The sequence below is a fragment of the Nymphalis io genome, chromosome 14 (genome assembly GCF_905147045.1).
Source record: "Nymphalis io chromosome 14, ilAglIoxx1.1, whole genome shotgun sequence".
Lineage (NCBI taxonomy): Eukaryota > Metazoa > Arthropoda > Insecta > Lepidoptera > Nymphalidae > Nymphalis > Nymphalis io.
Window position 1 is genome coordinate 12,291,232 of NC_065901.1, and position 23,340 is coordinate 12,314,571.

A 23,340-nucleotide genomic window follows, 5' to 3' on the forward strand; every position below is an offset into this window, starting at 1 on the left:
ATGTGTCAGATGAAAATCTGTCATGTATAAGTAGAGCACAGCGTGAAATAAGCTTCAAAATCTTTCTTACTTAAGGAAAGTAGGCTCCCACTGCTCCGACAGTAGTCTTTCTGTCTTTACAGTATATTACTTTCGTGCATTCTTTAGGTAAAATACAAAATGGTTGAATTAATTTAAATTATTAATGCCAACAGAAAAGTTCCTAAAACGCTCAACTTATTACGAAAAAGAAATTAAAATTCGCAATTTCCAACTAGCTAAATGATTTCTCGAGTAAGCTAGCATAATAAAATGGCAAAAAAAATTTCGTAATGTCAAGGCGCGAAAGCCGCATCGAGCGTCACAACTGACGCGGTTGCGAGGGACATTTTTGCGAGAATATTTTTCAAGTAATTTCTTTTGAAACTCCACGGGCGACCATTTTATTATAGTTGTATGGAATAAATAAAAGTAGAAAAGCCGGTGAAAAATGGAGCATGATATAACTTGACACGAGAGAAATATTTTATTTTAATAATAGTTTGTTGGCTGGAAATTATATGACATCGGCTTTGACGAAACAGGAGCGTCATATTGAAAAGATTTATTACGTCATATAAGAGACAATCGATTATAAAGTAGATCGCTGATCAAATTATTAATAAGGTTTTTATGGCTTTTAATATAGTTGTCATTTATATGGAGCTGGTTTCCAAAATAAATGAGCCAATAAATCGCGTATCTAATCCTAATTTGCATAGTGTACATTATTAAGTTGCTGTGTTCATATTAACTAAAATTGGGATCATCATCAATTCGCAATAGATGATTTGAGTTTATCCAAATTGAATTGATATGTATACATATATATATCTAATAAATATTTGCTGCGTAGAAAAATCACCAAAGGTGGATTTAAAGCTACTGCATCCTCTCGAGCCTATTATTAGCATCTCATAAATGCCGAAAACCTTTTAAAAATGTAAAGTTAAAATGATTCGCTTTGCTTCTTCAGATTAATCGTTTCCCCTCTCGAAGCGTTATGTCAGCCATTCATGCTATTCATTCTGTTTTCAAGTGTCGTTAATCCGATCGTCGTTGAGTGGGACTGTTTACGGCTGTCGTCGAGTTTCGAGGGAAGCTTATCAATGAAGTGAATATCAGTTAGCATTTCAGACGAAGAGGGCTTATACTGGTTACTTTTGATATACAATTTGGATTTTATTTGTAAAATGATAAAAAGGAAAATAAAATAAATAATTTGTTTAACATAATATTTGAAAACAAATTACATAGTATTATATACTTATCAGTAGCTGCTTATCTATTTTATTTGGAAAAAGAATAAGTGGGTACTGAGTTTCATGCTCGAATGAATGAATGAATCCGGTGAAGCTTTATATTAAATTTAATCCAATGACTTAATTTATTTTTAACAAGAGTAATATATAAAATATTACATATATTCTCGCATTATGTAAAAACTACTAATTGATTTTATTATGAAATTTTATTTTTTATAATCCTGAAAGAAATATAACACGTGTATGACATGATATAATGATATATAAAATTGTACTCGTTATAGCTTAGTGAATAATATGTAATAAGATGAACAGAAAGGGGTTGCCTCGAAATGCTGACTCTTACTAGTGTAGACTTCGTGGGTTCGTACCCTTGAACTTCACACACACACTTAAAGAATTGTGTTCTTCAAGTGATGGGAGATCGTATTGTAGGATTGAGGAAGAAAGGCGCTTTCACAATACATATGTCGGTTCTACTCGAGAAGGGAGGGACGTCTTACGTCAAAATCAAAACATTAATAAGAAATGAAGTTCCATTCCACGCATTAGTTTAAATACACTTCAATAATTATCATGAGAGGAAAGTCACAAAATAATAAAAAAATAAATCTTAGATAAATAAATATTTAGACAAATATTAAAAAGTTTATCACTCAAATAACAAAGAACCGCTTGTAACACTTTTCGAAGATAAAGAATTAAGCAGCAGAAAGAGTTATTCCTTTCTTTAAGGTGAGAGCTGCGAACAAAGGGCCGTAATTTTAATTGCCCTTCTTCAAAAGTTCAAGGTCGTTCGAGGGCATTAAAAATTCCCCTCTATTTTATATTAAGTCAAGACTTTTCGTCGCGTTCCTTCGGAATTGTAAAATTTACCTAATGACGCGTAATTTTTTCACCTTTGAATAATTAAATGAATAAATTTGCATTTTATTTAAATTAGGAACTTCAACATGTCCTGTGACATAAAAAATCATTATGCAAATAATAATAATATCCTGGGAAATTTTTCACACACGGCCATCTACTTATATAGATAATTACACCCAGACTCAGGACAAACAGATATGTTCATGAACAATGTCTGTCCTGGATGGGAATCGAACCAACAACCTATTTTTTTTATAGAATAGGAAGGCGGACGAGCATATGGGCCACCTGATGGGAAGTGGTCACCAAACGCCCTTAGACATTGGCATTGTAAGAAATGTCAACCATTGCTTATACAGCCAATGCGCCACCAACCTTGGGAACTACACTGGCTCACTCACCCTTCAAACCGGAACACAACAATAACAAGTACTGCTGTTTTGCGGTAGAATATCTGATGAGTGGGTGGTACCTACCCAGACGAGCTTGCACAAAGCTCTACCTTAGCGTACCTTCAGCGTGAAAGTATCTACCAACCACGCCAACCGGCTCGTCAATATTTTTAATGAAATAATTGTAAATGTATGTTTGTAATTTACTTAGTGATAGGGATTTATATAAGCCCGTCGGGGTAGGTAGCACCCATTCATAAGATTCTAACGTTAAACAGCAATATTTAGTATTGTCGCGATCCACTTTGAAGGGTGAGTGAGCCAGTGAAACTACAGTTAAAGGGACTTAACATCTTAGTTAAAAAGTACTGCATTGTTAAAATCACTAATGTCTATGGGCGGTGGTGATCACTTACCATCAGTAAGCCTATTTGCCAGTCCGCCTACCTTTAACATAAATATATATAATTCTAAAGAGGAATGTTAAATGCCAAATTCAACAATAGAACATGCTACAATGCCTTAGAGATAAGATGTGTTATGGTTTTACCCTCAAAAACTATTACACAAGAGAATTTGTATTTTCCCTTTTTTGTACATTTCTTACATTTTCCGCTTAACTGAGTGTGATAGAGATAAACGACTCAATATCCGGGCGTGGTTTAATGTCATTAGTTTTGTTTACGAAGACAAAGACAAGGTCCAGATAGCCATTTTGTCTTTTACACCGAGAAAGATATAATCTTGTGTCTCCCTTTCTCTTGGATGAATTTGTTTTTAGTCTACTCTCATACTTTGATTTAAGACATAATTTCGTTGAATATATATAATATTAGGATTTTTTTTATAAAACGGTTATTCAAAATTATTGTAAAAACGAGAAAGGTCACCAATATTTAATGGAAGAAGGATAGGAAGCCTAGTTTACGACTTGGGTGGGACTTTGTGCAAGCCCGGCTACCACTAGTCACTACTAGTAGGTACCACCACTCATCATATATTTTACCACTAAAGAGCTATACTTGATATTGTTGTGTTCCGGCTTGAAGGGTGAGTGAGCCAGTGTAATTACAGGCACAAGAGACATAAAATCTTAGTTCCCAAGGTTGGTGGCGCATTGGCTATAAGCGATGGTTGACATTTCTTACAATGCCAATGTCTAAGGGCGTTTGGTGACCACTTACCATCAGGTGGCCCATATGCTCGTCCACCTTCCTATTCTGTAAAAAAAAAATTGGCAAGTACGGAATGGTTAATAATATTTGCAGTGTCAATATCCATTGGCGTAGGACCACTTACCATTAGGTGGCCCATTTGCCCGTCCTCTTACTTTATATATATATTTAATAACTTAAATACTATTTTTTAAAAGATGGCAAATATGAGAACAAATTGTATCAATAAATTAAATTCAGAGAAAGCATAATAATTACGTTAAATAAAACCTGAAATATTTAATTTAATACACTACGATATCATAATTCTAATACTCATTTTATTTTCAGGCGAAAGATTGATCCAGTTCGCGTCCGAGAATCTCGTGACGGAGATCCTGATTCACCCACAGATGAACACGCTAATGCAGTGCATGAGGAACCTGCTTAGTTCGTTCACTAGACACAGACATCTTATTCACGCTGGATACACATTTGCCGGCAATGGTTCATGGATTATGCAGGTACATAGACTCGTTAAAAATTCTCCATTTACTAAAAAATATGTACTTTTAAGGGGCAAATTTAATTATAAGATTGAATTTTTCCATACAAGATGGTAAATTCTAATCAATATCTTAAGCGCAAATTGAACTTTTGATCGAACGAACAAAAACAGTTAGGTATACTATTGAAAAAAAAATTACTTTAATGTAAATTTATAAATGTATTTTCATTAATTAAAAATTGTCATTCTTGTTACTTTATAAATACCGTATTATATAGTACATGTTATAGTTTTATCATCAGCAGGCGAAACTCGTTACTGGCGTTTAATTTCCGCTCCACTGCAACATGACATTAACGGATTGAAATTAAATGACACAGTTATCCGGAAAATGTTACGTTTTCATGATTTTAAATTTATCATTTTCTTACAAATTGACAGTTTGACAGTTAATATTGTAGAAAATAAAAGTTGAAGTAATAGAGAAAATAAAAGTTAAACAGAACTTAAATTAATGAAAAGTTTTAAGAAAAAATTACTGTAAGTAAACTCATTTAGATTCTTAACGAATTCTTAATTGTAGGATTGTAAGTTGTTTTAACTTTTTATCAAAGTAAAAATCCGATGTTGGTTCTAAATTATTCATCTAAAGCCGAAGAGTATTTCTTTACCGTAGGATTTTTAGAATGGTCCCCATTAGTCACGGGGTTGTTTATTACCCAACCCTATTCTTAATATTGTATATTTATTTTCTCTTTACCCTTACTGCTTCTTATCTAATCAAATTTAAAACCATTTCACTCTACCCTGTTTACATAATTTTATACTGTCTCTGGTTTTATGTAAGATTAAATTGTCAATATTTAAGTTTGTCTTTGGGACTTAATATTTTTTATTTATAGTGTACAATTAATACATATCTTAAACAATATATACGATTGTAATTACAATAGTATTAAACTATGTCGTAGCTCCCTCCCTAATGCCCACAAATTCGACAACACATTTATTTAAAACAACGTTTAAAGGACTTTTGTTAAACAGCTGCAATTATGCAAGTATTTTCTTAGGCGTTATATAAGTTATTTGTGTGTAAAAATAAGGTATCATTAAACATAACCAAATGTTATTAAAATGACGAGTGGTTAATAACGATACGGATAGTTGTTCAGCTAATCAAATGAGCTGTTTAATTGTTTTTGCATCATTCAGGTTTCAAATTGCGACTTCTGTTTCAGGATGGGACATTTTCTCTATCCGATTTTACTGACGCTTACCAAGAGAATGAAGTTCAGCGCGTCATTCGCGCATATGAAAACTCGATCTCCATTGATATACACTGCTCGACCGGCGGTGGCGAGTGGCAGAAGCTACTTGAAACGCCATTCGTCAAACACTGCAAGATTAGAATCAACCCCACCGATATACTCGACTCTGGCTCTCAGGCCATCAAGGATTTTATCAGTAAGTACAAGTTCATATTTAAATTATTACAAATTAAAATCTTCCCCGTCAAGTATTCAGTCACAAGATTTTTTGAAAATTTAAGAATCAGATAAAAGTTTTACGTCTGAAGAAATATTCCTTCAAATATGGTCATCAAATTTAGAGCGAAGATATGATCTTGAAATGTGAAAACTCTAACATTTAAGTACGGGAATATAATAAATGTCGAACAGGTTTTATTGGACTTTCGTGATCAAAAACAGACAAAACTTCGACGCTTAAATTAATTGCTGCCTTTGATGTTCTAAAATATCTTTACTGTGTTTCTCGAAAACCGCAGTATTTATATAAATAGTTATTAATGCTTACTATGTGAGTAAAACCGAAGTAATTAAAAAAATATTCCGTTATTCAATATTAGAATAGACATAAATTATATCGAATCCTAAATATCTTTGAAATCTCATTTGATATTAATTTTATTAGCGTTACAACGATATGACTCACTGATAATAGGGTTTTCAGGCTTAAAATACAAAAGACGGCTTTTAAAAGGCCGGACGTTTGACCCTAAAGGTCGAATTATATATTCGACCTTTTTCTAAAGCCAGACGTACGTTTTTAATGCTTTCTGGCCTCTGTCATTTTTGTAAAATTATTCGCTTTATTCGCATTCTCTGCATCCAACGACATAACGTTTAGTTTGACATACTTAAATAAATCTTAACAAAAATTATTAGGGCTGAACATAAATTTAAAAAGCAGAATATCCAGTTGAAATCGGATGTATAATGGCATATGTATACTCGGTATATCGGTAGATGGCGGTAATAAAACATGCCAGTTACCTGAATCGCGCTGTCTAGATTCGCTACTGAATATATATAATGTGAAAGTGAGTTTGTTTAAATGTTCAGACAAAATAAATTACTGTGTGAACATTAGAAAGCTCTTCCTTAGTTTCATTTACCGTTTGATCCCCCAATATTTGTTCGGCGTAATCACCGGACTTACATAATTACACTTATGTCATAAGGAAATTATGTAATCAAAAATAGTTTATTTTACAGCAAAAACATTACACACTTGATAAAATATCTGGGTTATTTGCTGAAACGATATTATAATTGTATTTCCGGTGGAACCACACTAAGCAAGCTTGTGTCGTGGATACCTTGCTACGATTTACAGATTATATTTTAATAGTGAGTTCTAGAAACATTTTTGTAAATTTTATAGAAAGAAAAAAATATATATTATTTATTTTTAAATAAATATTATTATATTCGCTTTTAATTTCTTATCAGTGAATTTCTCATCAACAATTTTCATGTTATAATTACAGAATACTAAAATGATAATAATATTGAATACAAGTAAATTAAACTTCTATGTTTCGTGATATTTGTCAAATGCATGCATCTCACAAGCATTCCGTCTCGTGTTTTGCTATTTAGCATATGAATAACGTAATTTACCTAAACTTCAGAACATAGTTTGCCGGTACCATTCCAATATTCAAAACTAATGAGGCCACTTGTACAACAACTTGAATAGAAGTGACAGTTGAATCTAGTACACATCTCGGCTGATATAAGTGTACAACTTCAGGAGACACATATTGTGACCTATTAATGTCATCGATTGATATACATATGGATTCTAAAAAAAACAAATACTGAAAAACATCTAAAGCTAAGGAAAACTAGTATCAGATTATAGTTTTACAGAGCTAGGCTAGGTAAAAGTTAAATAAAAAAACGGAGCGTGGTTACAATGACAGATACATCCTTTTTTTATTTTTTCAACAAAAATAATAAACGTGTGTGCCATTTTATTTGCAATCTATCTATTTTTTACTACAATGTTATTATACTTAATAAAAAAGTACTTTCTTGTAATAAATAGTCTAAAATATTTCATTTAGACTCAATTTGTAAGAACATATTGTCTAGAAACAAAATGTTTGTTTAATACATTATGTTAATTTTTGCTAAGTAATTATTTGAAATTAAGTTATAACATACAAAGTTCTGATAAAATGAATTAATTGGTGTATATTCAACTCAGAATTATTCCACTGCAACTAAAACTCAAGTTCCATCCTAATAAGAAAGTTCTATAACAAGGCTAACTATGCTACTCAAATACGATGCCATTGTTGGAAATGTCACTAACTTACATACGTGAAATTACAAATTCCGCTCAGTTAATTTGTCGTCTCGAGTTTCTGTTGCAAAGTTAGACGCCTTCAAGCGCCTGAAGCGTTTCAATAGCTGTACAAATTACAGACGTGAAGCGAAAACTCATTTAAATGCTAAACGAAATGTTTTAGTTTTGTAAAGTATGAGCGAAAATATCATGTTGAATCATGAAAATGATCAGTCATATTTAGGTTTTAAAAGCTCTATTAAAATGATTTACGTAACATTAAGGGACGTTCATAATGGATGCGACTAGCACAGGACCGGGAGAATTGGCGCGTCTGTGAGGAGGTCTATGTCCAGCAGTGGATTAATGTGGGCTGAATATGATGATGAAGGGACGTTCATATTTTTTACGAAAATAAATTATATAAATACATTTAAAAAAGTCATGTTTGACTAGGGAAACCGTTACACATTACGTTACAATTATCACTTCTTCATCTCAAGCCAGTAATTTTAAATTAAGAACCTTAACTTCGTTTCATAATGTAACTTATAACTCGATTAGTCGTTGTATATTTGATTACAAAGGCAGGTAAAGACAATTCAAAATTTCTATTCTAAATTTAAACTGGTTTGCACGATTTCGCTATATGGCTTTTCGTTTAAAAGTTTCGAATTTTATATTTTGTAATCAATTAGAAAATGAAATAATTTGTCTACTCTTTACAAACATAGACTACTTTACTTTACGTATAAAAAAATCATTTTGTTTTCATTTTTACGATAATCAAAGAACAAAAAGTATATATAAAATACTTTTTGCATAACTATGTAACATGTAAATCTACTAAGTACTAAATACATTTTAAATACATACACAAGATTATGATCATTTTATATAATAAAAATTAACCTGACAACATTTAAAATAAATTCCACGATCTTAAATTAAGAAGAAAATAAGTCTTAAAGACATTGCAAAAAAACTTGAAGTTGTAATTAGGTTCTAGGTTGTACAAATAAAAATGAAAATGTCTTATACGTAACGTTAATAGCACTTTAAAGGTATGTGATGTTTCAGTAATTTCATCAAGGTATCTTTTAAACTAACCAACACTCGTTTAAAGTGGTAGTGAATCAGTATATAATATTTAATTTTGGACTTTGTTATAAGCTTTTAGATGTCATTGCGAATTACCGTGTCAGTTTTGATACACAAATAATTTTGTTTAAGTAACAATATTGCTCCTACTATTTTTATCTTAGCAATTATTTTGATCACTTGTTTTGCTATTGATGATTTTAAAGGGTTCGTAATTTTATAATATGGATTTTTTTTTCAATATTACGGATTGAATTGATATGGAATATAATTCTTCGTAAAGTGTATATAATATGTACACGTTTATCTAGAAGAACAAAATATTTTCCTGTAAGTAATCAAAATACACTCCATTATTATATCGAATGTCACGAGAACGGTTCTGAAATAACTATACTTAAAATAACGAACGTTTTAACGAAACAATACAATTAATTCCTTCTGAATAAGCCCATCTCTGAGCGAACTTAATGACTCGCTACATTTTACTGGCTTACTGAAATGGCTTAAGAGACTTGAGTTTTTTTCCGTGCCGATAAACATTTTAAGCCATTTACTCTTACAAGTTTTAAAACAATTGCGTCTATTCTATTGTTACTTTACTAACAAATCTGTGGTTTATAATTTTCAATTCACGTTTTAGCAGTTTATATTTGAATGAAGTACTCTTGTCTTCTTTGTAAAAACATTATACTATGATATAATTTATGACCAAATCATACAAATATATGCAGGATGTTTTCGTGTAATTTCATCATAATATGTTACATACATAATATGTTGTTTTATGTACTTACGCAAGATCGTTATATTATTTAAATTAAAATGTTTTGTATAAAGAAATTAAAAAAAAAATTAATTACGTTGACTATATTATTTTATAACCAATTGGGTAGAATTGTGTGGAAGGTGGAAGGGTGAAGTGACACACGCAAACATATATTATATGTACGTACTAACAGGTGAAGTTAAATAATAGATTATAAAAAGGCGTGGTCCATTGAGTAAGATGTATGAGCGTTGTGCGCCAGTGGAGTAATCGATAACGCTCGGTGCGATACCAATTGTATTATAATATTTGTATACACATCCCTATATAAGATAAAATATTGTTGAATCTTCATTGTTCAATCGAAATTAAGGCACGTATTTAGCTCGGATTGTTCTCTTTGAATTCTAAAGAAATACCATATAATATAAGACAAAATATTTATTAATAATAATAATAGTCTTAACTTCAACATAAAACAAAAAACTATAATAATAATGGTAGTTACAAAACAAAAAACTAATACTTCAACTACGTAACATTGTGACGTCACTAATAAATTAGGCAATCAGCTTATGTTGGTAGCCTAAAAGCTTATAACGACTTTCCAATGGATTCCAATGCTGATTCGCAGTGAATAATGCTGTTATTGTAAATTCATTGAAATGACTAGATATTCGTTTGCTTAAGCTAGAATTTCTGAAAATATAACATTTATAGTATAACAGAAATACACATTGCAACTCTATATACATATATAAAATACCGGTTTGCGTATGTATAACTTTGAATTAATATTTTTTTTATACTTGTGAGGTCATCTGGATGGTTTTTTAGCTGTAATTGCAACTGATAGATTTCGCTTTTGCTGACATATAGATATTTTCCAATCAAATTCTTTATTTCTCACATATATAAAATAAAATTCGTAACTTTTAAACCCTAGCACCTTTTAATGTCATTCAATTGAAAATATTAGTATAATAACTCAATATCGTCTAATTATTTAAAGCAAAAATTAGTATATATAGTATTACAGGATGAACTTCTTACCCGTACAAAGTCTAGAACTAATAATAATAATAATATGAGCTAATTTAAATTGTGAAAATTAATAAAATAAGCTTTAAATGTATTACCATTCTTACATACGCTTCGCTTAACGTAACGTAACGTAACAAATATTAATTTGTACGCATGCAAAACGTTCCGAATTCGTTTATAAACTCTGTGACTAATTAGCTTTTACCGAAGCTATCTAAACAAACTTGCATCTTGTATATCGTGTAACCTAATGGAGACAGGAAGTCCATCAGCTCAACCTCTACTAGGGCAATTTAATCAATGCAGGGGCAGCAATATTTCTGCTCCAATTACCTATGTAATATGGCAGTAACATGGCAGCGTTATCACTTGAAATTTGAAGGTAATGTTACGTGATATTAAAGTATTAACGTTTCTCGTTAACGTTATAAGCTTAAACGTTACAAGTAGGTAATATGTTATTTAAATGAATTCAGCTCAGATTAAAAGTCTTATCTCTATAATTATAGTTAAGAATTTGTTAAGAATGAAAAATATAAAGGCTATCTTTTTACAAAATAAAATTATTCCAAGAAAATATTACTTACATTTCGAAATGAAATTGTCTTACGACTGCATTATCTTAATCTAAATTTATTTGCGGGTGACGTAATAAAAGATACTCCTCGCGGGCTTAATTTTATCTCGGTAAATGTCTGAAAATATTCCACGAAGCTGAAACAGAAAAAAGGTAGTGTTCAAATTAATCCCAAAGGAGAAGCTTAAGGCGCTCGAAAATTTAACAAAATCTTATATTATGAAAATTTATTACTAAGACTACCGCCGCCTCATCCGCCACTCATCCATTAATTCTACTGCCAAACATGAATACTTTTTTTTTGTGTTCTGTTTTAGCAAGGAACAACTTAAATTTTTTTATAATTTTTATCAACTTGTTTAATTTCGAATACTTTCAACTGATCAGGAGATTAATTAAAGTTGTTCTTATAATTTCTTCAATTTACTATATTGAATGTTACTGTATCGTATAGCACCTTTGTTTTACCTACTATTTATTTATATATGATTGGTTCTAGAATGTTCCTAATAATTATGATTTAAACATAACTAGACTAGAGATTAAACTATCGATACATTTAACTAAAAGAATCATTAAATATTTTTATAGTTTGCGATGTTAAATAATTGTTATATACCTATTATATGCTCGTAGAAAGAAAAACAGATAATGTATTTATGCATTGTTATTCTCGTTGTGTATATAATATATCTAACTTTATTAATAATATCTATATAATAATATATTGTGTTCTGAAACAATGAATTGATTATAAATGCGCGACATATGTATATAAATAAATAATTATTAACAGAATATTTAAAAAGGCATTACAACGCATTCCTGTTATTGAGTAGTCATTACTACATATATTTATTTTTTCAACAGCATACCTCGACCCATACATAGTGCCAGCCAGTCTTGAACAGCTGCTGGTATCCAGTGACGTGGTTGGCAATATACGCTTCAGCCACCCAACCCTGTATGTCTTCCCTGGAGGTCAGGGAGATGCTGCTCTATTTGGCATCAACGGATTTAATATGCTCGGTAAGTACTTTGATCATATTACGGTAACAACAATACAACGGACCAATGAGAAACGAAAGAAAACTAGAATAAAACAACTTGGCCAATGGTTCAACGTGAGCTAAAAGTCAGTGTTCAGAGAAGCGTTAAACAAAATCTAGTTATCAGATGGCACGAAATATACACGGTATTTGAAACAATTACACACAATGGTAGCTTATAGAAGATAAATATTTATAGATAAAACTTTTGATAAATAATAAAGATAATCCCACCGTTTCAATTACCGGTTCTTCTCAATGTTTCGAACAAGTATCAGACTATGGAGATATAATGAACATATGTAATCCTTATATACACTCGTGAAATGATCTTGAATTCGTTATTTGGAAAATGAATAGTGGAACAACATGATAGGGCCGAAATTTATGAAGTGTAAGAAGTAAATAAGTTTTATTACTACGTATATACCGCCAAAAAAAAATTAACGTATCATTTACTTATTACTTTGATAGAACTAAATTCGATGTTCATATTACTGACGCTGCAAATCAACTTTTTAGTGAAATATATCCATTAGACTGTAAAAACATTTTACTAGATCATAAAATAAAAATCGAAAAATAAATATTATTTGATAAAAGAAAAGTACTCGATGATGGAAAATCAATATTCCGCTTGGCATTGTGCCAAGACCGGCTCTTTAGCCAAGGTTGGTCTAGCCTCGGGGCATCGGTGATTTAAGCCTCTTATACGCCAACGGGGCGCGAATCCGACTTCTATTGTATTTTATATATAGTAGTTTCCAACTCAAACACTAATGTGATTGATAAAACATATACAGTTATGTTGAAATTCAATCCAAGAGATAATTTAATTTTTAGACACTTTGTAGACCGTTAAAAGCTGACTTAATATTTCAAAGTATTTAGTGAACTTAGTGTTTTATTGTTTAAATAAGGAGACATATAATATACATTGTTTACTTAGAACTCAACTCTAAGCATATATATAATATTCGACCGTCACCCGGACAAATCATTATACACGTATATTTGTACCTATTTGCTTATATGTTTTTCAGATCCAACGAAAAGTATTTACATAGATTGAACCTATTGACGGCATTGATTGAATAATTGTCATAAACATAATAAAATCCATCCCTACAAAAAGTCAAGTGATTTTTTAAAATAATATAAAATCAATAAACATAAGTGGTCACCAACGCCCATAGACATTGGCATTGTAAGAAATGTTAACCATCGCTTACATCACCAATGCGCCACCAACCTTGGAAACTAAGATGTTACGTCCCTTGTGCCTTTAATTACACTGGCTCACTCCCCTTCAAACCGGAACACAACAATACCAAGTACTGCTGTGTTGCTTTAGAATATCTGATGAGTGAGTGGTGCCTACCCAGACGAGTTTGCACAAAGCTCAACCACCACTAAATACAAATGATACGATAGAAGATGCACCAAAAACAATTTGCATTTTTCCTTTAAAACCGTTCGTTAAGCGAACTAAACATAAACGATATCAAGATTAAACCACGCTAATAAGTATTAAAAAATAGAAGAAAAAAATTGCCTCACTCAGATGACAACGACATCACTAAAACCGAAAAAAGAGACATAATTTTACTCCGCTAACTTTGGCTCGCAGCCAGACGCGATGAGAAAAAAAAAATTACACGCTGCTTAAGCGTCTTACTGAAACATGAACGTGTGTTTAACATAATATTTAACAATTATGATCAAATTATGTCTATAGAGAGTTATTATCAAAGCGAAATTATTGCATTCGATATAACAAGTATAATTTGATTTTTTTTCAACGACAACTTGATCATTTTCTCCTTTGGATTTATTTTAATCATTTACGATATTAAATATTTTTTTACTACCAATTTTCTTTTTATAAGATTTTTTTGTTTAAATGTGACTTTTAAATTACAGGATATTTATAGTGTATAAGTACTTTTTAAGTACATCGTAATTCCACTGTTGTGTACTAGATGGCGGCATAAAATAATTGTCATATATCTACATCGCGATGACAAGATTTCCTATCAATTCCTATAGCATTGAAAACAGTGGCAACTAAGTGTTTTATTTAACAATAGTGTCGTCGAAGTAAAGTACATCCTTAGGATCTAGGGAACAAGTTATTTACATAGCTAAATTCGTCAATTGTTAAAATAGCAATAAAATAATATGTATATCCTAGTGGAGTTAGTCTTCGTTGAATTTTATACAGGATATACAAATTTCATATATACGAATACTAACGGATGAAATAGTGTAACTACAAAGTGTCTTGCTGTTTCGTCTCATTCGTAAAATCAATTACATCAAATATACTTTGTAACTATTTAAATAAAATATGTATCATGTTTATGACCAAGCCGAGATGGCCTAGTAGTAAGAACGCGTGAAACTTAACCGATGATCGTGGGTTCAAACCCGGGCAAGCACCACTGAATTTTCCTGTGCTTAATTTGTGATTATAATTCATCTCGTGCTTGACGGTAAAGGAAAACATCGTGAGGAAACCTGCTTGTATCGAATTTTACTGAAATTCTACCACATGTGTATTCCACCAACCCGCATTGGAGCAGCGTGGTGGAATAAGCTCCAAACCTCAAAAAGGGAGAGGAGGCCTTAGCCCAGCAGAGACATTCACAGGCTGTTACTGTTATGTTACCAACAAGTGAACAATGGCTATGCTATCAACGGTTATTTTTGAAATATTAAAACATATATGGCAGACATATGACTAGCATAAATTAGTCTGCATTGTCGTTCAACGTTTCTACTCATTTCGCATTGTACAAGTTGCAATTCGCATTCGTCTGCACGAATCCTTTTCGGTAGTTATGTCGGAAATTGCTCTTTTGTTCGCATTTGGCTGGAAGCCAGAATACAAAAGCTGTTCATGTATCTTCTAAGGCGTTTAATGACTGTATTCTTCCACTTACATGTTTTAAGGGCCAATGTTTACATGGGACCAATACACATAATATATTCAATATCACTTTATTTAATATTAATATTGAGTTAACAGTTATAATGATATACTTGTAAGTACATAGTGTTACTCTAGAGACAATTGTATTAAAAAACCTCTACAGTTAAAAATATAATATCGTCCTTTGAGAATTGAAAACATCTTTGACAAGGGATCAGAGACAATTGGTGAATTTGATTATTTGTACAGCTTGAAAATATATATTATTTTTATATGGGCTAGGTCTTAAACATTCGTTACATTAGTACTCAACGAAATATATTAGTAACAGTTTATATACTAATATTAACGAACCTGCAAACGAAGCTGAGCGCTTATGTTGGCAACCTATTAAGCATATGTATATTTCGGACCCACGAGTTCCAACACTAATTATACAAAGCCGTTATTCCTTCACAGGAACAGTGAAAAATAAATATACATAAATATACATATATCTGGAATGTACTAAGGTATTAATTATTCAACAAGGTGATCGAATTTGACCATAATTTTTTTTTTAAATGGACAAATAATTGAAAGCGACATGTAAATACAGAAAGCGCATCGAGTGTCATCCGAGCCAATTTATTTTTCAATCAGTTGGACAGTTCGCTGCGAAGATTGTATCTCGGCCGCGAGTTGTGTGATCCATAAATATTATGTTTACTTTTATTTAAAATTGAAACGTTATGAATGTTAAATAAATATTCGCGTACAATAATTGGAGTAAGCCCAAAATCAATATCCAAACAATTTTATAGCATAAAGTAATGAATACGTTTTTATAAATTCATCTTTATTTGATTTGTGTGAAGATGGACTTTTTTCATTGTATTAGGTATTTTCATTATAATGTTAATTATTGTATTAGGCTGACGGTAGTTACCAGCGGCCATGGACATTGGCACAATAAAATAACCATCCCTTTCATCGCTGATACGCCACCAACTTTGGGAATTAAGATGTTATACCTGTAGTTACACTGACTCACTCATCCTTTAAACTGGGACGAAACTAAATATTTGACGGTAGAATGTATGTATGTAGGGGAATCTACCACCAGTGTAATTATATATATAATTTCGATCTAATGTTATTGTAAATTCTTGATTTATGCATGCAATTGCAACTTAACATTAAGATTAAAATATTTAAAACACTTAGTAAAATATGAAAATGTTAATATAATTATGTATATATGTAGTACACGTAATAATATTTTTGGAAAGATCCATTGAGTTAGAGGATCATCTTGATTCTTTCTCTCGTAATAGATGCCTTTTCATTACATACACAAAAAATTTAACGATTTAAGTTTATTTATTCCTTGTATGTTAGTGTTTTGTTTTGTTTTGTTAACCACGTCGTGGCCAATGAAAATGTCCATATATATAAATGATATTTGTAGTATATGTCAATATTCACAAGCTACCCTACAAGTTAATTCGGTTGTTTTCGTTATCACGGCAATGATATAGTATATAAATATCAACCCGACCAGAGAGAAGTTAGTCGTTGTTAGACCGTGGATGGAAGCACCACCACTTGGTTATACATATACTTTGTGTTAACAATCTTATATATACGACATAACTCGGTCGATAGAAGAAATATATTTTAAGCAAACTCAAGCCAAGCCATACTTAGTTTCTCATGGTTATTTCATTGTACCTACTATTGTTCGAAGGTATGTAATCTTAATTTGAGCATTTTGTTATAAGTAATTCTTAACGTTACAGTCGATGGCGGTTTCTCCCGCAAGGCATGCTGGTGGGACTTCGCGCGTCACTTGGACAGACTCGACGCTGTACTATTCACACGGCTCAACAACTGTTCGGTTTCGGGCATGGCTTCAGTGCTCCATCGTAAGGCAACAGCAACCGTTTACCCACAAATTGGCCATTTCTTCTGTAACCTTGAAGTGAGTTTTATCATTTTTCACTTTTACTTACTATTTTTAAGAATTAAATTTAATAAAATTATCAATATATATTGTATATATCAAAGATAAAGCAATTTTATAAAACTGGCACTGAATGTTAACAGGAACGTCGTGGACTCGCTAGCCCTGATGGTGACAAAGACTCAGACCCTTTGCTAGTATCACTCTTGCAATCCGGTTCTGATATGATGACAGATCTTCGACATCTTAATCTGAAACCACAACATTGCTATCGAAGCCCTGAACCAATTAATTTGTACCACAAAGTTGGACATGGTAAGTCCGCTTCATAAATATTATCAAACAATAACAATAGTACCAGGTACTGCTGTTTTGCGGTAGAATATTTGATGAGTGGGTGGTACCTACACAGACGAGCTTGCACAAGGCTCTACCACCAGTACTGTAACCCATGTCTCATGCTCAACTTGATATATTTATTTAAACGAATCATAATTTTTCATTATGAATTGTTTCATGTAAATGTATCATCAAGTTATTTAACGCCATACAGCAATACTTTGTGTTACTGTGTTTCAGATTAAAGCCTTAGTGATAAAGTGATATCACAGGCATTAGGGATGTGAATTCTTTGACCTCATAAACAGTAATAGTCACTGTCTTATCATTAAATTTTGTGAATAGAAGAACATATTTTTTATTAATTCTGTCTGAAAGTAGAAGAAATTATTATATAAACTATGATAAATTTTTTAGTAGAGTTATAAAGTTACTAAATAACTATAATATTAAAAGCTATAAAAGCTGTAAAATACTTGCAATGCTTTTAATGTATTTTTTTTTACAAAATCATTATGTGCATTTTATCTAATTTTCTTTCTTTGAATATAATTAAAACAATTAATTATTTATTTTTCAGGGACCTTAGATATGTATGTGCTTAATCCGTCCAAGGACTCTAAATATGTTCGAGAGTTCCTAAAGAGGTGGCATAACAGTGAACAAAAACTTTTTGAAGGGGCCAGTATATCGGGACAATTTAATTTTCCTATTCCTAATTTAGTATCGATATGTGCGTTGTTGGTATGGCGGCCGGCTAACCCTGACGATACAATTACAAGAATAATGTTTCCTGGGTCAACCCCACAGCACAAAATTTTCGAAGGACTTGAAAGGTTAAGACATTTAGAATTTTTGCAGCATCCTACATACACAGGACGTCAAATGTTACCAGTGTCGGTACCAGCTACTACAATTACTTCTACAAAAACAACCAAGCAAGCAACAACAAAAGTTAGTAAAGAAAAAAGTATTATTACAGAAAAGAAAGATGATAAAGTTTTTGATTTGGATCATTCAAAGTTAACAAAAGATGAAACAGATTCTAAAAATATCATCGACAATAAATTATTAAGTGAATTAGCTGACAGTGAAGAGAAAAAAATTGAATCAGTTTTAAAAGATGCTATAACTGCTAGAGTTGATACCAAATTAGACGATAAATTCGCTCAGTATGAAAGCACCGTCATAGACGGCTTATCAAAAAAGAAGGACACAAAGAAAAAAGTCTTTGAAAAGAAATTAAAACGTACTGATAAGGCTGATGAAGTTAAAGACCCTATTCATAAAACTTCTGAAATAAAGAAATTAGAATCGGATAGTAAATCAAAAACTGAACCACGGAAAAAAACAGATAGAATGAAAATTGATACGATGACATCATCAGTGGCTAAAAGTAAGACTAGTCATCGACCAGTACTTAAAGCTGGTGAGAAAAAATCGACATTAAGTTCAGTAGATAAAAAACTATTTGCAGATGACAAAAAGTCTCCCCCTACCACACCAAAGAAAATAATAGACACAAGAACCTCTACAACAATAGCAAAGGATAAAATTAAGATAAAAACAAGAAAAGTAAGCCCAGGGAGCACTCCTGCTAAAAGTATGAAAGAAGCAAATAATAGACGTGTAGTTGAATCCAAATACAAACAATCTTCTCCTAAACGGGAACTAACACAAAAAGTTTCCGATAAGAAAGATACAAAAACTAAACGTGAACCAATTTCTCGTCGACCAAGACCCTTAGCATCACCTATTAAAGGAATCAAAGCATTAAAAAGCCCTACTAAATCAATAAAATCTGTCAAATCTGATACTTCAAAGTTAAAAGGCCTTCAAAGAGTAAATTATGAAGATATATTAAAGGATGCTAAAAAGTCAGATGAAGAAACCTCAAGATCTCTTGATGATATTAAGCAGCAAGAGTTAGATGAGAGGGAAGAACAAGAAATTGTTAGGGAAATTGAAGCAGTTTTTAATAGAGACAGTGAAGCAGATGAAAAAGTGGAATTTGTTGGAAGGTCTGATATAGAAAAAATTACGTGTTTATTAGATGATGTTAAAACTGAAACAACTGCTGATGGTGAATTTGAAGAAGAATATCTAATTATTGAAAAAGAAGAAGTTGAACAGTATACGGAAGAATCTATGGCTGATCGAGACAGTAGTCATGAAAAGGAAGATGAATTACATAAGCACGTAAAAGATAAAGAAGAATCTGAAAAACAAAAAAATAATAAAGATTACATTGAGGCGGATAAAATTAAACCTGATACTGTTACTGAAAAAGAAAGTAAAGAGATAGAATCAAAAGATCATTCTGTAAGTGTAGAAGAGAAACAAGATATAAGTAGTGAAAAGAAAACTTCTGATAGCAAAAGTGGCCTTATTAAACCTAAGGATTCTCTGGAAAATATCATACAAGAAACACATCCAGATGAAAAAATATCAACGACTGTCGAATCAGGTGCTACAACTGCTCCTACTCTTCCCGAAGACGAACGTATAACGCTAGACGAAATCAAGGAAGATCAACATATTGAAGAAAAATATATAAAAGAAGAAACTAAAGAAATCTTACTTATGCGAAATCAAATTGATATTCAAAAGCCAACGTCTTTAGAAAAAAGTCCAAAAATTGCAACTTTGCCTGCGCCTATTAGGGAAATAGTAAAAACACCAGATGAAGTCGCAGACTTACCATTACATGAAGAAGTAGACTATCACACATATGAAGAGAAAAAAACACCATTGGAAGATGATTACAAGCGAAAACCAGAGATTGGCTTAGACCATCACGTAAAAATACCCAAAGACTTACCACTTGTTGATAAACAATCAGGTTATAAAGAAACAAAAACTATTCAAGATGTTATTGTCAAAACTGTTCAACGTCCATCTCATGCAGAATTGGTAACAGTTACACCTGGCTCTGCTCCAGAATCGCCAATGTATCATGATCAAATGAAGGATTCATTAATGCCTGGGAAGGATTTAAAACCAGTCGAGGATTATGATGGCTCAGCTTTTGGATATGGTCAATTTACAGAAAAATTAAGAGAAACTCATATTACAACTGTAGATTCACCAAATAAAGATGACATAATAATTATTGAAGATATTTCTTCGATACCAGAAAAGATACCATCTATACCAGAAGACATTGAAAAAGAAATGGAAGAAGCAGGCAAATTAGAAGCAATCGATAAACCTTTACTTAGTCCTAAAGACGTTGAAAAGATTGTTGCGGACGTAGCTGAAGTTTTGAAATCTGATAAAAGCCTGGAAGAACTTATTGCTGAAAAATCACCTATGCTTCGAAAATCTCCAGAAATATTCGGCAAAATAAATATTGCCGATGAAAATGCAATTGAATCAACAAAAATGTTCTTACAAGAAGAAAGAACAACTAATGAACAAGTAGTTGTTAGATCAGATATTGACGAAAAATTGAAATCAGATACAAAAGAAAGAGTTATAGACGCAAAACGAACGCAACTTGTTTCAGGGAGGGAAACGAAACCTCGAAAAGAAGAGTCGCCTGTAAGATCAGTAACATCTGAAGACATCAGTGATGTATCTGATAAGACCGTTCTTAGTGAAGGCAAGAAAATAAAGCGTGAAAGTATGGAAGACAAAGACAGTTCAATTATGCACCAGAACTTAGAAAAAGGTAAACCTGAAGTGGATACTATTGTAAAACCAACGCAAATTAACGGATTTGGTGTTGATACACCTGCAACTAAAGATAAGACTGATTCTTACAATGTTTTAGATGGACAAAGTGAGAAAAGGTTGAGTATTACCTTAGAATCTGCCAAAACACTTGAAAAGCTCGAAGAAAGAATGGCAGATCTAAAGAAAAAAGAGGATCAAAGAGAAACTTCAGGAAGCTTAGATACTATAAGCAGTGAAAAACAGTACTTCCAAAAGCTTTCAGAAAATATCGCCATCGATTCATCAATCCCAAAACTGGAACTTGACTCACTCACTAAAGTTCTTGAAAAAGAACTTGTTACTGAGGAAGAAAAGAAGCCTGATGAGGTTGTTGACACAACTAAGCATGACGCTTATGTAAATATACCTTTAGAAATCGAAGTGAAAGAAGAATCTCCTATTTTAACTCAAATAACTTCAAGCGAATTAGAGAAAAGATCAAGCCCTGATTTAATACAAGACATTAAATATACAATAAAACCAAATGAATTGGAAGATAAACTAAAACCCAATATCGTTTCTGACAAACTTGATGAAAAGCAAGTAAGTTTAGAAAGAGATATAAGGGAATCTTTAACAGATGAAGAAAGAATGAAAAAAATCGATGGTGATGAAGTAAAACAAATAAAGCAAGAAGAGAAAAAAAAAGAAAGTAAATCTATGATTAGTAGTTTTATGAACAAATTTGATGAAAAACTTACTAAAGCCAAAGGGCTGTTCACAAAAAAGACTGATAGATCTCTTGAACAAGATGATAGTATGTTACCTGAAAAACCAACTCAAGGAAAACATGTTGAAGTGATAAAGTCGATGCGTGAAAATGAAAACAAAAGAATGTTAAATTCTATAAAGCTATTTGAAAATTATATGATAGCTTTACTCTCATCCCAAAGAGAAATTGAAGAGATACTGCGTGAATATTCCATACATGGAGAACCAACTGATAGTTACGATATAAAATCAGAAAACATACTTGAGGAACAGATTTTAATTATTCGGACTACTACTACTAGAGTAATCAAAACTAAATATGCTGATAGATATGGAATTGTTAGAAAATTAAAAACCGTCACAATTACAACAATAACGAGTAGTCGTCCTGATGGATCCTCGACTACAGATATAGATGGGAATACAGTATTAAGTGATATTGACGATAAAATTATATCCGAAATAAGACGTTTTAACATAAAAGAAGATACGAATATTGTTGAACAACATCTCAAAAGAGTAATAAACGTGAATGAAAAATTAATAATAGAAACGTCAGATACAAATATAATCAAGGAAATAATCACAAATCAAATGAGACTGCGCAGAAAATTAAAAACAACAATCGAAACAAAGAGACAGATCAACTTATCAGAGAGAAATGTTGAGAGAGTAGTAACTACAACAACATACATAGGAGATTTTAATACAATAACGAAACGTATATCAAATGAAAAACTTGTCAAAATTCTCATATCATCAAAAAAAACGGTCCTAAATATAACAGAATCACATATTTTACCAGACATAAATTCAATTCAAAAGCAACTAAATATCGTCAAGGACGAGAAGACAGAACCTCTACAAGAAGAGCCAGACAAGGCTCCTAAGCCCGTTACAGAAGACAAAGTAAAATCAGTATTCGACACGCCAGAGGAGAAACCACCTAGCCCAATTAAAGAAGATAAAGAAAAACCTGTTTTCGTAGAGACAGATGCGAAGGTTCCTAGTCCTGTCAAAGATGTACATTTAAAACAACTTCTAGAAAAGCCAGACGATAAGATTCCTAGCCCCGTTAAAGAAGACGAGGTAATACCATCAATCAAAAAGCCAGATGAGAAAACTCCAAGTCCAATTAAAGATGACACGGAAAAACACGATATCGAAAAACCAGATGAGAAGGCGCCCAGCCCTGTGAAAGATGACAAGGTAGAAACGCTTTTAGAAAAGGAAGAGAAGAAGGCTCTAAGCCCCGTAAAGGACGACGAGGCTAAACCAATAATCGAAAAGCCAGGCGACAAGGCTCCGAGCCCCATTAAAGAACATGAGGTGAAACCATCAATCGAAAA

The 23,340-nt window shown here is 31.9% G+C and overlaps 1 protein-coding gene across 1 annotated transcript in view; it reads left to right on the forward strand.

The window, feature by feature from the left end:
* The window catches only part of LOC126773519 (microtubule-associated protein futsch-like), a 137,551-nt gene that overhangs the window by 84,488 nt on the left and 29,723 nt on the right, over positions 1-23,340 (forward strand). The window contains exons 3-8 of the mRNA XM_050494469.1: positions 4,051-4,223; positions 5,446-5,671; positions 12,166-12,324; positions 17,061-17,242; positions 17,368-17,539; positions 18,144-23,320. Of these exons, the coding sequence (XP_050350426.1) occupies positions 4,051-4,223; positions 5,446-5,671; positions 12,166-12,324; positions 17,061-17,242; positions 17,368-17,539; positions 18,144-23,320 (6,089 nt within the window). The remainder of the gene's footprint in view (positions 1-4,050; positions 4,224-5,445; positions 5,672-12,165; positions 12,325-17,060; positions 17,243-17,367; positions 17,540-18,143; positions 23,321-23,340) is intronic.